Source organism: Apium graveolens, chromosome 2 (genome assembly GCF_009905375.1).
Source record: "Apium graveolens cultivar Ventura chromosome 2, ASM990537v1, whole genome shotgun sequence".
Classification (NCBI taxonomy): Eukaryota; Viridiplantae; Streptophyta; class Magnoliopsida; order Apiales; family Apiaceae; genus Apium; species Apium graveolens.
Window position 1 is genome coordinate 25,531,823 of NC_133648.1, and position 16,753 is coordinate 25,548,575.

Below are 16,753 nucleotides of genomic sequence, written 5' to 3' on the forward strand. Positions count from 1 at the left end.
TCTCTCTTATTCACTTCCAATGGCACCCAAAAGACAACGAACCCAAGTTAGCAGCAGCACTACCGATTCTTCTAGTGTTGGTGGTGTGAGGCCTAGGTTTTCAAATCCGGAGGCTGAGGCGGAGTATGCGAGGATGCTTTCGAAGCCCATAGCCAAGGAGCGAGGTTTTCTACCATCGGTGAGGGATGGTAAGTTGCCAGAGATGATCGTAGAGATGGGTTGGATAGCTTTTTGTGAGGCACCAACTGCGGTGCCTATGAGTGTGGTTCGCGAGTTTTGCGCGAATACAAAAATGGAAAAGAACGGTTTTACTGTGATGAGGGGTTGACGGTGGACTATAGTGCTGAGACGATTCAGATGGTGATTGAGCAGCCCGAGAGACAGCCAGAGCAGGAAAATTGGAATGAGAAGACGGGGGATGATTTTAACTTGGATTTGATTGTTGCTACCCTGTGTGTGCCTGAGACTCACTGGAAGTTCAAGAAGGGAATGAACGAGTATGCCACTTTCCCTGCCTCATGCATGAACAGGTTTGCACGTGCATGAAATTCCTTTATTTGTGCCAACATCATGTCATATTCTCACGTGCATGATGTTACTGTGGAGCGTGCACGGTTATTGTGGGGGATTCTTCAGGGAGACTATGTGGATCTCAGGATGGTGATCATCAGGGTATTCTAAGGTACTTGCGAGGGAGTACTACGGGTTCTATACCCTATGCGTCCATTGTGACGAAGCTGTGTGTGGCAGTTGGAGTTCATTGGCCAGCACACGAGCAACTGTAGCTTTCTAGTGCCCTGATTGACAGTTCTACGTTGTTGAGTATGCAGGAGTGGTATGATGGGAAGCTCGATCCTAAGGGGCTTGGTTATTCTTATGACAGACACTTGAATTAACAATATTAAACACACATGAGATCATAACTTCATTACTACTTCCTTCAATAGTTATTGCTATTACCCTTAGCATGTAACGGTGATGAATTAATCGAACAACACGAAACTGATAAAAGCCAACTTTCGTTGTACTAATACCATTCTACCAAACATCCACAATTAAGATAGAAGTTGAATAGTCATCAATTATGTTGAGACCCTATATGTATATAGAATTTGACAACATACGATTTAAGCACAAGTTATTCCTTATGATTACACAGGGCAAGTAAAACGGTTAGAGTTACCCACTAATCATGCATACTCATACATGAACCTATGCTAGCATGGCAACTTCTAAATCTCAAGATCCACCATCGCTTCACAAGAGATTAACACCATATCTTATATGTTCGCGACGCACATAAGATGAATAAGCACAACCAATACTAGATATCATACAATCATCACACACTAAGGTATTAAACAACTAACTAAAGAATTCCATAGCAAATCCGTTACGACCCCATGATCACGATTAGCCCATGATTGAACTTATCGTCACCATGGGTTCATATGAAAACATTATAATAACACACGAGAATAATTAATAAAACTACTTATATTAAACCATAGTACGTCACAAGAGTAAATAGGCTCAAAGCAAAGAAAACTAGCATCCACTATTACAATGAATAAAAGAATCACAAGAAACTATGCTTCCTCTTCATTGCAATGTGCTAAACCGGTCTTCTTCCTTATCTCCTTGCTCCTCGATTAATACCTCGATTCAACACACGTGAAACGTCTCTGAAAACTACTTATATAGAAGCCCCACAAAACCCAGCCATCTAAGAAGTCAGAAGTCAGAAGTCCAGCAGAACAAGAACTCTAAAAATTAGAATTAAAAATTACGTCCCTGAGCGGCCGCCCAGCAATCCTGAGCGGGCGCCCAGCTTCCTGAGCGGCCGCTCAGCCAGTGCGTTTCACTCCATCTTGCTCAACCCTAGACTACTCGAATAAAAATACGAGCCGGCTACTAGCCATTTGACACCTAGCCACAATTAGCAATGAATTCCAAGTTTACTCCAATTTTTTTTCTATTCATGCCTTTTATCATTAAGAACCTATTATAAATTCTAAGCATAATCAATAGATTAACCTCAAAAACCATCAAACCATGACAACAATCTAGTCCTTAAGCATTCTCTAAGACTTAGTGAGATTACAAGTATTTCTAGCATGCATGTCAACCTACAAGACCCAACATCACTCTAACGCTATCACCACACTCGCATCAATATCATAAATTAATTGGTAAAGCAACGCAAAAGGGATCATGGTAAATGCATGAGCCAAATGACATGATAAATAAAGCTATAAAATAAAATAAAATAAAACTATACGGCAAAAATATGCAATTATATGAACTAAACTATCACATATGCAACTATATGACACACACAACAATATTCCTTAACTACCACCCCCAAACTGAAAATCTTCACTGTCCCTAGTGAAGGTAGTAAAAAGGAACACAGGGTATACCTACTCGGAGAAATCATCATCATCACCCTCAGAGGGTGGAGTATCAGGAGGCGGATAAGCAGAGTCCTCACCAAAAATGGGCCACTGGATGTCAGCTCCAAGGCCTCTAAAAGCAGTCCCAAGTGCAAGGGTGAGCTCCTGAACAAACGTACTATGTGTCTCGTACATAGCGTCCATCCTCCTCGACAGCCTCCTATACTGGGCATCAGCCATCTCAGCACCCTCTTGAGCTCTAGAAGATCCTGTCTTATCACGACCATACCTGTTCATCGCGGGCATACCTGTTCATCGCAATCACCGGAAAAGAACGATACTCATTAGTCTCAGTCTTGAACTTCCAAACCGTGCCCGGTTGACAGAGAGTAGCACAAATCAAATCCAAATCAAACTCCTCGGAGGGCTTCTCATTCCAATTCTCCTCCGTGGGCTTCCGCTGTCGCTGCCCAATCACACGGCGAATCGCCTCAGGATGATAATCCACCGTTAACCCACAAACAACAGTAAACCCATTCTTTTTAGCCTTTGCGTTCGCATAGAACTCGCGAACCACACTCATCGGAACCGCCTCCGGCAACTTACAAAAAGAAATCCAACCCTTTTCAGCAATCATCGGCAACAACTCACCATCCCTCCCCGATGGTAAGAATCCCCTCTCCTTTAAAATTGGCTTACCAAGAATCCTAGTATATTCCTCCTCAGCAGCCCTATCAAACAAACGAGGTCTCGCAGCAGTACCCCTCGAAGAATCAGCAGTAGGAACAGTGCTGCTGCTATCAATAGTCCTGGATCTCTTGGGTGCCATTGAAACTGAGAAAAAGTGTTTAAGATTTGTGTTTTGGAATATGGGAGAGAGTTTTAAAGTTGAAAGTGTATGGGGGAGTATATGGAATAGTTGTATGTATATATAGGGTAAAGATTAGGGTTAAAATTTGATTATGAGTGGGGTTGAGGGTTAAAAATGTGGGTTTATGGGAAAAGAATTTGTGGGTAGTGGGTTGTGTTTTTATTTTTTATGTTTTCTTATTTTTTGGATTTTTATAAGGCTAAAAAAAATTCAGGAATTCGGGGGCTGAGCGGCCGCCCAGCTGAGCTGAGCGGGCGCCCAGCATCCTGAGCGGCCGTTCAGCAAAGCTGAGCGGGCGCCCAGATGGTGACTGGAAAATAAAAATTCTTGCCTTGATTCTGATTTTTTTATATTTTTGGATAGGTTACTGATTCCTAAGGGTTCCTATAACAACAAATCTTGGGTTGCCTCCCAAAAAGCGCTTCTTTTACGTCATTAGCTTGACGTAGCGTACCTTGCTCAAGTTGACAATAAAACGGCACTAACCACTTCCCGGTTTTCCGTGTCCCCATAGTAATGCTTCAAACGCTGACCATTAACCTTGAATGCTTGGCCCGGATCATTCTCAAAAATCTCCACCGCTCCATATGGAAACACAGTTTTGACAATAAAAGGTCCAGACCACCTTGATTTTAACTTTCCAGGAAAAAGTCGGAGACGAGAGTTGAATAAAAGAACTTGCTGCCCCGGCACAAATGACTTAGGATATAGCTTCCTGAGCGGGCACCCAGCTTCCTGAGCGGCCGCTCAGCCAGGCTGAGCGGGCGCGCAGCACTTTTCTGGAAAATTCTCTGTTTTGCTCCCGTACTTTGCTACATTCTGCTCCTAACTTCACACTTGCAATGCCAAACACATACTAAGGCTTATACTTGATGAAATCTCCCCACAAATGCAAGTAATACCCTGAAATGCACAAACACTAGAAAAACGCATCAAATACATAAAATACTTGATTTCAAGACATCAATTCAAGCTATTATAAGACGTTCTAAGTGATATAAAATGCCACTTATCACACTCCACCCGTTGAGGGTGATGAGCCTGATTCTGAGTAAGTATGTATGTTTCCTTACTATTACCTTCACTGATGACAGTGAATATTTTAATTTTGGGGGTAGTAGTTAAGGATTATATGTTATGTGTGAGTCGCATATAGTTTGCATATTCACGATAGTCTAGTTCATATAGTTGCATATTTGCCATGTAGTAGTTTTTTTAATTTTATAGTTTGTTGCATATAGTTCATGCATTTGCATTATAACATGATCCCTTAAGTTTGCTTTTTCGATTGATTTGTGATACTGATGTTAGTCTAGTGATGTCGTATAGAGTGATGTTAAGTCTTATCGAGTTGATTTTTCATGCTAGAAAAAAAATATTCACCAAGTCTTATAGGTTACTTGAGTGCTAGATCATGTTCATGTTTTGTTTGTTTGTCGGGGTTTAATCACATGTTTATATTTAGAATTTAGGATATTCTCTTAATGATAAAATAACATGGACATTTAAAAATTGAAAAACAAAATGGATTTCATTGCTAGTTGTTGTGGCTAGGTGTCAAATGGCTAGTAGTCGGCTCATTTTATATGAGTAGTCTAGGGTTGAACGAGATGGAGCGAAACACGCTCATTCAGAAATCATGAAAAAAATAGAAAAGAAAAAAAATATGTGTTATGCATAATTGATCACGAGTGGGCTCTTTAATACTTGAGTTATTAAGTTCTTAGGGGACTTTGTGCCTAGTGACCTAAGGCTTTTATAGTCTGGGATCCACTAACCTAATGCTCGTTACATGGGTATTGTTGTATAAGTCTTTTTTTGGATCTTGCTCATTGCACGGTCAAATAAGCATATTTGTGTTGTTTATGTGTTATGAATAAAAGCATGAATCCATGTATAACTCCGATATAAGAATTGAAGTGTTATAAGTCATTTTGAGTTTAGCTTTTTATTCTATTTATAACCTTGTGATTGCCTTGATGAGTAGTGAGTCATGATTGTTGATCTAGTTGCAATAGTATATCTGTAAGCATTTGCACACACGCACATCTCTAGTTTGTAAGTTAATTTATGAGATTTGATTGATCTTTGTGCGAATAACTGCATTTGTTGAGATGTTGCTCATCGATTGGTTTAGTTAATCTGAGGGGATCGTTGCATTCAAATTAGTTGTATTCATGCATTTTTATTTCTTATTCTTTGAGTCTGTTTATGCTTGTAGACAAGCATCGGTTTAAGTTTGGGGGTGTGTTAAGTGACATTTATGTCCACTTAGAATGCTATATAAAGGCTTGAATTGATGTTTTGTACTCGAGTTATTTGTGTATTTGATGTGTTTTTGTAGTGTTTTTGCATTTCAGGCATAAATAAAAGAATCAGGAGATTTAGCATTGTTTTGGTGCTAAAATTGGTGTTAGGATGGTGCTCAAGAAGATTGCTCGAGGATTGCCAACTCAAACCAGCCAAGAAAATAAGAAAATAAAGATTTTCCAGAGGTCAGCGCGCCCGCGCTGTGGTAGCACGCGACCGCGCCGAAGATGCAGAATTGCAGCGCGCCCGCGCGAGGTCGATTTCCAAGAATCCTGTTTCTACTACAATTCTGATTTTCTGGAATTCTAATCTGCATGGGATGCTATATAATGTTAACTTAAGATCGTTTTTCATAACAAGACGTACCACAGCTTAAGGAGAAGGCGTAAGAAGACCGTATAACACAATTCAACCAAGGAGAAGAAGATCTAGTTTATTCTTGTGATTCTTTGTTCTAAGTTGTAATCTTGGATGCTAGTTTTCTTATTTGTTGAACCTATACTTTTGTTACGTACTTGGTTTTAATATTCGTATTTATAAAGACTCGGTTTATTATACCATGCTTTCATCGGAACCCATGTTGATGATGAGTCCGATTATGGGCTAATCGTTATCGTGGGGTTCTAGCGAATTTACTTATGAATTTCTTTAGTTAATTGTTTTGATGCCTTAATGTGTGGTGATTGTATGATATCCTAGTATTGGTTGTGCTTATTCGTCTTATGAGCTTCGCGAACTTATAAGATAGCGTGTTAATCTTTTTTGAAGTGAAAGTGAATTTAGAGTTTTAGAACTTGCCATGCTAGCATAGTTTCATGTTTTTGTTATGCATGATTCGTAAGTAATTTTAACCATCTTACTTTCTCTATGTAATCAGGATAGATAACTTGTGCATTAAACCGTTATGTTGTCAAATTCTATAGATATATAGGGTCTCAATATAATTGGTGTATATGCAGCTTCTATCTATTTTGTGGATGTCTGGTAGTAGGGTATTCGTACAACGAAAGTTGGCGTTTACTAGTTTCGTGTTATCTGATTAGTGTCATCACCATTGCATGCTAAGGTTAAGAACAAAAAGGCTATTGAATAAAGTAGTAATGAAATTAGAATCACATGTTTGTATCATATAAGTAATCAATCCCTTTTAATCTCTTAGTTAGTGTTCTTTAGTATAATCTATTAGTTAATTGTAGTTATAAACAATTTCAATTTGTTATTCGTCTTAGCATTGAATAATAACCATACCATTGTTGCATAAGTGCATTAATTGAAATTAACCTAAACCAGTCTATGTGGGAACGAAGTAGAAATAATTTTATATTACTTGTTATGGCGTATATTTGCGTGAATATTAGCGTGTGTTTTCATCCTAACATATTCCCCCCTTAAACTCTGCTTCATTCCAAACATATAGCAAACCTCTACATGTCTCTCTACCTAATACCTTTCCTACACCTGTTGTTCTTGATGACGACACTATTTTTCCATCTAGCCCAATTACTGCTGATTATTCAGAACCTGTAGCTCCAGAAGGCCAGGTTCATTAAACTTTGCCTCGTCGTTCCTCTAGGCATAGTAAACCTCCAGTGTAGCTTGCTAATTACAGTGCTAATCTAGCTCAATCTACACACATTGCTAATACTACTAATATTTTCACCTCGTCAGATTTTCATTGCTTCCAAGCTGTCTCGACAACTAATCCAGATCCTATATATTTTAAACATGTTGTTCAACATTCTCACTGGGTTCAGGATATGAACGCTCAATTGGATGCCCTTGAACAGAATGGTACGTGGGACATAGTGCCCCTTCCACCGGGTAAAACTGCCATATGTTGTAAATGGTTTTACAAAACCAAGTATAAACCTGATGCTTCAGTTGAGAGATACAAGAGCAGGCTGGTCATTCTTGGTTGCAAGCAACAATATGGGGTGGATTTTTCAAAGACATTCACTTATGTGGCGAAAATGTCAACTGATCATGCCTTGTTAGCTGTCTCATCTATATATGATTGGTTTGTGTTTCAAATAGACGTTACTAACGGCTTTCTTCATGGCGATTTACTTGAAGATGTCTATCTGACTTTCCCTCAAGGTTACAGTGGTTTTGGCTCTCGAGTTAGTGTTAATTTTGATGGTCGTGTGCTCATTAATCTAGTCAGCAAACTTAAAAAATCGTTGTATGGCCTACGTCAAGCTCCACGGCAGTTGTTTAGTAAGCTGACTGAGAAACTGTTGGATGGTGGCTATATACAATCTAAGAGTGATTACAGCTTGTTCACGCATACTTTTTCCCTTGCTATCACTATAATTTTGATCTATGTGGATGACCTATTGTTGGCTGGAAATTACATCGATAATATCACAAAACTCAAAGTCACGTTGTCTCGTTCTTTCCACATGAAGGATATGGGCAAAGTAAGTTACTTTCTGAGTTTAGAAATAAGCAGAGATGCTTCTGGGTTCTTTATTTCCTAGAAGAAACATATAATAGACATGCTTAAGGAGTATCACCTTGAAAAAACCACACCTCTAAAGATCCCACTGGACAGTCATTTGAAGCTGACTTCTCAGACAGATGTTGTACTTGCTGATCCACAGCCATACCAAAAATTGTTGGGTAAGTTGATTTATCTCACAGTGACTCGCCCGACATTACATTTGCAGTGCACATTCTAAGCCAGTTTATGCATCATCCAACTAGCTCTCATACGAAAGCTGCCAAGCAATTATTGAGGAATCTACGAGGCACGGATGATCAAGGTATCTTGTCGGTTGCATCATCTACTGCTCAATTTTGTGCATACTGTGATAGTGACTGGGCTAGTTGCCCCATGTCACGACGTTCTACAACTGATTTTTGTGTTCTATTGGGATAGTCACCTATTACTTGGAAGAGTAACAGACAGTCAGTTGTTGCTCGGTCTACGGCTGAAGCCGAATATTGAGCGATGACCCTGTGTGTGAAGTTACGTGGCTTGCTGCACTTCTTAACGACATGGGTCTTAACAACTTGCCACCTGCAGTGTTGAATTGTGATAATCAGGCGGCTATCTCTTTTGCTGCAAACCCAGTATTTCACAAATATCGAGGTTGATTGTCACTGTTTGCATGACAAGCTCAAGTCTGGTTTTCTGGTTGCTCAACACGTTCCATCTCACCTTCAGCCGGTTGATGTGCTTACTAAGTCTCTTCATGTCAGGAAGTATAGGTTTCTGATGAGCAAGCTTGGAGTTTTGGTGCCACCAGAAGCTTAGCTTGAGGGGGAGTGTGCCATAGCTGGTATTTCACAATATTTAGTGAGATCAAATTAGACATTATATGATATTACATTCTGTTAGATTTCGTTACAGAGCATGGTGTATAAACTCAACAGTGTACTCTCATTTTACAAACAATGAAATGAATTGTTTGTTAAGTCTACTTCTCTCTAAATTTTTGAGTCTATACATACAGTAATGAAAGTCAATAGTATGCTAAGACCGCGCCACTACCTGAAAAATGACCATTAATCTCACAATTTGGGAGTAAGTGGTCTAAAATATCACAATTTAGTAAAATGACCCTTAATATCACAGAAAAACGCAAATAAAACATGGGTTAATCATTTATAAAAAAACAGATGCTTTTCTTAGGGGCCTTTAACATGGGCTTCTGAATTTTTTGGATTAACGCATTTTTAGCATGCGTGTAATCTATTTAAACGCATTTAAAAGCATCGTTATGGAGCTAACGCAACATTAACATGTTTTTTTAATTATTTTTTATTTTTAAATTTTTATCATAAAAAATATTCAAAATTTACGAAAAAACACAAAGCATAAATGCGTTTTTTAAAAACGTATTTTTAAATGCCTTATTGAGTGATAAAAAGAGTCGTATTTCGTTAATTGTGAGATTTTAAGTCTCCCGTCAGAATTGTAATATCAAGGACCATTATCTCCACAGCCTCATGCCACATTATATGTTACTGATTATAAACTAAGACAGATTGAGATTTATTCATACTAACATAATAGGTTTAAAGATTGGCAGTATGTCGAGGGACACTTATCAGTGAGTTCTTCTTTCTGTTGCGCAGCTGGTGGGTTATCTGTGATGCAATTCGGCACTTTGAGAGCTACAACTTTAATGTTAACGCAAATACAATTTCTCGATATGAATTTGGTTCCGGTATTTACGAACTTATGGAGTTGTAACGTTCATTTGTTTGAATTTCAAAATCTTATATGGAGCCTTATTGCTAAAAGGATACTTAAACAGTATATGGTAAAAAACTAATAATGTATACAGCCCTTGTGCTTGTGTAATCTATATTCACTGTTATATCTCTATAGATATGACAATTGACCCTGACGAACCTTCGATTATAAAGGGTTATATCTTGTCTTAATATGTACTTTATAGTATATTTTTAAGTGTCAATGGCATACCTGTAATCATTATAGAAGAGTTTATTAATGTACTAATACATCTTCATGAGAGATCAGGCTCTACCCAGGAAATATAAATCAGTAAGTAGCAGCAGATTAACTGCAATGCACAACTGAACTTTTTCTTTACATGAAAGCAGTAATATTATTTTCCTTCAGCTTCGGCAGCATACAGGGCTTTGATTTCTTCAACATCTTCGTAACTACCAAGGAATATAGGAGACCTCTCATGTATATGCGTCGGCTTTAAGTCAAGTGACTGTACAAAAGCATAGAATCAAGTCAGGCATTTAGACATAAAACACACATACTCCTAAATCCGAACACGAGCTCTCACAGGTCTTCAAAGTTGTCTCCATTAACAAGTAACTGATTCTCTGTTTAGAAATCTCATTTCACAATCACAACCTCTAGCTTGATTCTTAAAACCAACACACCAACTATATATGATAGATCATTTTTGGAAAAGAATGGAATTATGGTTTAAAGTCTCAAAGTTTTGAAGTTTTAAGGTATTACTTATTAGAGATGAAGATGACGCAGACAACAGGAGGCAGTTGTATATTTGTTCAATATGAAAGAGGATTCCGGATTAAACAGAGAAAATACCATTATATTATATGGTCATGAAGAAATACCATATATTGCATTGCTGTGAAGTTTATTTTTGATTAAATACCCTATTAAAATGCTTACCGAGAACTATACTAAATAAACAGACACAGTGGAGGATAATATTATCTAAAGAAGATGAGAGAATGGATATTGAAAGAAACTTGTATATCAAAGGGCTCCTCAGGTACATACCCTTTCTTTTCCAGTAAATGACTGACCTCCAGCTTGTTCCATCAAGAAAGACATGGGGAAGACTTCATAAAGAACCCTGTTTGTGAAAAGTTACATGAATTTGATGAAACCTTAATCTTTCTTCATGTATTTCGCATTAAATGTACAAATATAAATCTGCATAAAAGGCATACCTTAGTTTACCAGTGGGGCTTTTCTTATCGGCAGGGTACAAAAATATACCACCATAAAGTAAAGTGCGATGAACATCTGCCACCATGCTGTAAACAGTAACATGTGAGCATGTACCTAATGGGAACTTTGAGAGCAAGTACACTAAAGAAACCAAGTCCAATCAGTTAGTAAAATTTAGAAGAATTGACATTTATCTAATCACAAGGGTATTCATACTGACAATTATACCAGTAATTGACAAAGGAAGCAAATATATATTAAACCTGTAAGAAAGTGTCTAGAACCGTAATACTCGAAAAATGACGATGACATTATATTGTGACTGAAAATATTCAATTGAGAAAATATTTTCTAAATTTTATCTTTGGTACCTTCCGATGTATCTTAGAGATTTTGCTGGTGAACCATCTGTAGGGAACTTGCACTTTTCCACATACCTGGATTTGAAAAATTTGTCAACACCTCAATTGTTGTAAACTAGATAGCAAACAATTTTACTAGACTTACTTCGCTGTTGGACCATCCCAATTCTTTGCATTTCCTTCATTCACTGAATATATCTTTCCTTTTTTCGGGATCTGTATACAAAGGAATATGAATAAGTAACAGGCCATGCTATAGTCAACTAGACAAATTTCAAAGATCACATAGTAGCAATGGACCAAAATCTCAAAGAAACAGGACAAAGTTACGTCTTTCAGTGAACATACCTTAATGTCTGGATGAGTGAGTATGAACTCCCCCAGAGATGGATCAAGGGTAAATCCATTAACTCCAGATCCAGTGCTCATCACAAACTGAGAAACCCAAATGAAATGAACGCCATCACAATGTTAATATACCAGGAAATTGAGCTGGTTAATCCTTTCAGATATAGCCATACAAAAAAATATTCCATTTTAAAATAGACGTTTCATTATCTTTGTAATAAGTTATGGTCCAGTAATTTGTTTAACATTCCATTAACAATAGTAAGAGACTGATCTACAATTTTACAATCAACTAAAGAAAACTTGAAACCAGATTTTCTGATTGATTTATACCAAATGGACAACCATGCACAACCCATTATTCATTCTTACCGTGCATGAGCTCCCATACATGCAGTAACCAGCAGCCACCATATTCCTCCCAGGCTGCAATGCACCTTCTAAAGTAGGCTCTTCTCCATCTTTCATCATATAGATTCCAAAAATCTAGATAAGATACACGATCACTAATTGATCATTACAATGTTGGTTAAATTTAAGAATATGAAACAACAGGTTTAATATAAATGTAACTAAATAAGTATCTTACAGTCCCAATAGAAACACCACAGTCAATGTTTGAGGATCCGTCCAATGGATCAAAAACAACGCAATACCTGAAAGACAGAAAATAGTTTAGTCTTAAGAGATAAATAGCAACGGTAACTTACATAAACGTAAGATGGAGATAAAGAGTTGAAGACAAGTCTGATCATAGAATAAAAGGTATCACAAAACACCTTCCCCTCTTGGTTGTCTCTACAAAAGTGGCCTCTTCATCTTCTTCAGAGACAAGGATGCACTGAAAGAAGATGACCAAACGTAAGAAAAAAGGAAAACAGTTACACTAACGTCTGATAAGATTAAGCACGTGAAAGTGACTCACTGTTCGGCCACTGCTGACTAGGGCCTTAACAAAAACTTCATTCGAGAGCACGTCCAGTTTCTTTTGTTCCTCACCCTTTAGAATCCAAATGATAGAAAGGAGTTTAGAAAATCCAAAAAATAATTTAATCGGAAATGGTGGTGTTTGTCTAGTGGCAAACGAAAGCAAATATATAATCACTTGCCTGCACATTGGTCTCACCAGCAAGTCCAATAAGCTTTGCTAAACCAGCCTGAAAATGTAAGGTTTTAAACACAATAAATATCCATCTATCTAATAATAACACAAGAAATTAGAAGATCAATCCTACCCGTTTTCTAAGTTTTAGTCATGGTCATAGTCATCACTTTGGACCTCAATAACAATTATACAGATATTACTTTTGACCATATATGAGGTATTCATGTATCATATTCTCTTGTAAAAAGAGCATTCAGTTCAAAAACTCACAGTGACTTGTGGCAGGGTTAAGGAAAAAGATGACGTAATAACTTACTATATAGAAGAATGCAAGTTATTTAACTTTTGAGCATTCACAATTTCTAGTTCTTAATGAAAATCGCACATCACATTTAAAAAAAAAAAAATCGGTGTAATAAATAAAGCAAAGCAGATAGGCAGAACACTCTGTTCCCTGTAGGAGGAAAGAAGAGGAACAAAGTGAATAAATACAATATTTTCAGTACTCTCAATGCTTCTAAGTCTTGTGTAGGGACGAGAAGATGAGCTAAAAGGGAACCCAAGATATTTAACAAAGAGTAAATTGTAAAGCGGTTGCTGAACTTTATCGGATAGATCACTTTCGTGTTTGAAATTTGAGCTTCCCAATATATTGCTTTTATTCTTCGGAAAAGTATAAAGGGACCATTTTTTTCAGAAAAAATAGGAGATTTTATCTTAGGAAAATGGTCACCTTTTTTGAAAATAAAAACAATATTTGACCATTATATTGCAAATTGAAATTCCGGTCACGAAAGTGCATAACGGGCTTTAATTTGTTATAAAAGAAGAAGAAAATATTACAAGGTTCAAACAACACTAAGACAGTGGAAGCTAAAAACCAGTTCTGACAAGTAAAACACAACCAACTCAATTTTTCAAAAAAAAAAACTTAAATGACAGTGAAAAGTACACGCATACCTTGTTGACAGCAGCACAAACAAACTTACAACCAAGAACAATGTTACTGAGCAATATGGAAAAATCACCGCGAGACTCAGGGTACTTGGAAGCCTCGTTCAACACGAACCTCGTTATGGTCATCAAATCTGTACGGAAGGCGTCTGCTGAGTGATCCATCGAATCGAAAGGGGGTTGTGTTGTTTTGGGTTAGAGGGGGAGATAGAAGATATAGCTGTGCGAATCACACAAATCGAGGGAGCGAGCGAATAAGAACAAAAAGAGAAAGAATCAATTTCCACCATATTTATAGGCGGGGACAGAATAATATTATTAATTATATATTTATTATTCGCAGTATATTTACGTAGAAGAAATGGTGGTGGCGTAATATGAGGAAGATAAGATGAGTTGTGGAGGTTAATCTCGGGGATTCCACGTGGACATAACACTTGATCATCGTCACCTCATAGTCATATTATATATATATATGGGTGTCATCTTAGACGGTTCACGTTACACGTTAGATCAGAATTGATTCAGAAAAATAATATCTCGAAGAATAGCGATATGGAAGAGACCGTATATGTAGTGCCATTTTAATTAACACCCTACGGCAACTGCTCAGTCGTCAGCTGTTTCTTTCTTTTTATTAATATTATTTATTATAAATACTCCAATTTGTTTTGATGATAAATAAATAAATGATATTTTTCATATGACTACCACACAATGACACACACTCCCAAACAGATCCTTATCTTTCTGCTATTTCCTCCAATTGGTTATCGTTCTCTCAGTCCCTATGCCCATCACACAAATTTCATCTTTCTTTCTTTTTTGTTATTATTATTAGGGGTTGCCATTCAAATTCTCACTCATTCCCGAATTAGCTCTACACCCGGTGGGTAGGGCCCCAAATTTTACAAATTTGGTTTTTCCTATTTTGTACTTGTCTATAATTAAATATATATTTGTTCTTATAATTATGTGTCCAACCTCCATTAATCCCGAAAAACATTCGTGTATCAATTGTCATGATCCCTACTTTAAATTTGTGCATTCACTTAAAATGGCACCTAAAATTATATATATATATGTGTATATATATATATATATTAAATTTTGATTCTTAACCATCCGACATTTATAGATGAATTGATATTAGTAAATGTAATCCGTATTTAAAAGCTTGCAGGAAAACTATTTTAAATCATTTATTAACAAGAAACAACTTGTAAGATACCTGTCACGAGACTCCCCAAAGACATACCTATACGCATATTTTTTGCCAAAATACATGCTCAAATGACATGTCATTTATCAATTAAATATAATAAAATTTAATAAATAATTATTATATTAATATATAGTGAACTTTAATATAAAATTAAAGTTAGTTGACAGTAACAACCAAATACCATCATAATACTCATTTACATTAGTAACTTTTTAGATATTAAAATATATATAAATATTTTAAAATTATATTTGTTATTTATGGATATTTCTAATATTAAAATAATTATTAAATAATAAAAAAATTAGTAAAAAGACATGTCGGATCATGAAAAGACATACATGGCTAATTGGTGTCATGGCATGCCCATCTTCACATGCATGTGCCGCTGCGACATTCACCTTAGTCAATTGGCATACCTTTCTCCTAAAGGAGAGAGTAACAAACACTTGATTGAAAAAACTCCCTCCATCCCATTTTAGAAAAAAGGTCTCAAATGTCACTTTTTTGTTCAAATGATCCTCAATGTCACTTTTTTAATAATTGGCCTCAAATTTCACTCCAAAACGGAGTTTCAGATAAAGTTTTTCTTTTTAATAAAAAATGTAGTTGGGTGTTCCGTTTTGATTTTTAAAAAAAAAAATTTGAAAACACAATTTCAATTCGTGTTTATAGGGGCAAAACACAATTTTATTTATATTAACTCATTTTGGATCTGCGTATTGTTTTTTTTCATCCTGAAAAAAACTCGATTAGAAACTGCGTTTTTACGAAAACTCGGTTTGAAACGCCGTTTTTATATCCATAAACTTAAGACGAGACTGCGTTTTTTACCGAAACAATTTCTGAAATTGCATTTTCCTCAAAAACTCAGTTTGAAACCGCGTTTTTACACAAAAACATGAAACGAAACTGCGTTTTTCTCTTATTTAAAAAAATATAAAAAAAAATTGTTATAGAAAAACTCAACACGAAACTGCGTTTTTCGTCTATTTTGAAAACATAACTTGAATCCCCGTTTTCAAGTGACATTTGGGGCCAACAATTCAAAGTGACAGTGAGGGTCATTTGACTCAAGAAAGTGACATTTGGGACCGATACACCCATTTTAATTGTCATATTTTCTTTTATAGAACTCAAATTGACTAATTTTTGACAAAAAATTAAACTTTACTATTATATTAAACATAACTTGAATCCCCGTTTTCAAGTGACATTTGGGGCCAACAATTCAAAGTGACAGTCAGGGTCATTTGACTCAAGAAAGTGACATTTGGGACCGATACACCCATTTTAATTGTCATATTTTCTTTTATAGAACTCAAATTGACTAATTTTTGACAAAAAATTAAACTTTATTATTATATTATTTCAAAAAACTAAAAATTATATATTAAAGTAGATTAAATCTACTTTTCAATAATATAATTTTTTTTATTTTATTTAATTATAAAATATTAATAAAATTTGGTCAAATTTTAGTCGATTTGACTAGTTAAAGTCAAAGTCAAATGTGACAATTAAAATGGAATGACGGGAGTACATGTAATGTAATGTATCCAGTATGATCGTATATCATCGGTCCCTTTTATTTCTAAATTCAATCAATTCTCTTAAAAGACAGCTACAGCCTACAATATGATCCTGGATCAAGTCACCAGCGAAAATTAATTTTCAGAATATTACGATATGTCTGCCGTCAATCTCACAGTTTCAACTTCTTTTGTGGATTAAAAATATATCGTCAAAGCGTACTTCTTATTAAA

At 36.2% G+C, this 16,753-nt stretch overlaps 1 protein-coding gene across 1 annotated transcript; it reads right to left on the reverse strand.

Annotated features, from left to right (window-relative positions):
* Positions 1 to 9,988: 9,988 nt before the first annotated feature.
* On the reverse strand, positions 9,989 to 14,028 carry LOC141707153 (fructose-1,6-bisphosphatase, cytosolic). Its single transcript, XM_074510171.1, has 12 exons — positions 13,769 to 14,028; positions 12,813 to 12,860; positions 12,629 to 12,703; positions 12,483 to 12,544; positions 12,293 to 12,359; positions 12,076 to 12,189; positions 11,704 to 11,790; positions 11,501 to 11,571; positions 11,365 to 11,430; positions 10,993 to 11,079; positions 10,820 to 10,895; positions 9,989 to 10,271 (listed from the first exon to the last, which is right to left on the reverse strand). Exons 1-12 carry the CDS (start codon positions 13,925 to 13,927, stop codon positions 10,158 to 10,160), a joined length of 1,026 nt encoding a protein of 341 aa, XP_074366272.1. The 5' UTR covers positions 13,928 to 14,028; the 3' UTR covers positions 9,989 to 10,157.
* Positions 14,029 to 16,753: the final 2,725 nt, after the last annotated feature.

Excerpts from the sequence above, each read along its gene's own strand:
- LOC141707153 (XM_074510171.1), bottom strand. The coding sequence starts at position 13,927 with ATGGATCACTCAGCAGACGCCTTCCGTACAGATTTGATGACCATAACG. Across the intron at positions 12,190-12,292 it reads GTGGTGTTTCTATTGGGACT|ATTTTTGGAATCTATATGAT; the intron begins GTAAGATACTTA and ends TATCTTATCTAG. Across the intron at positions 10,896-10,992 it reads AGCCCCACTGGTAAACTAAG|GGTTCTTTATGAAGTCTTCC; the intron begins GTATGCCTTTTA and ends TTTCACAAACAG.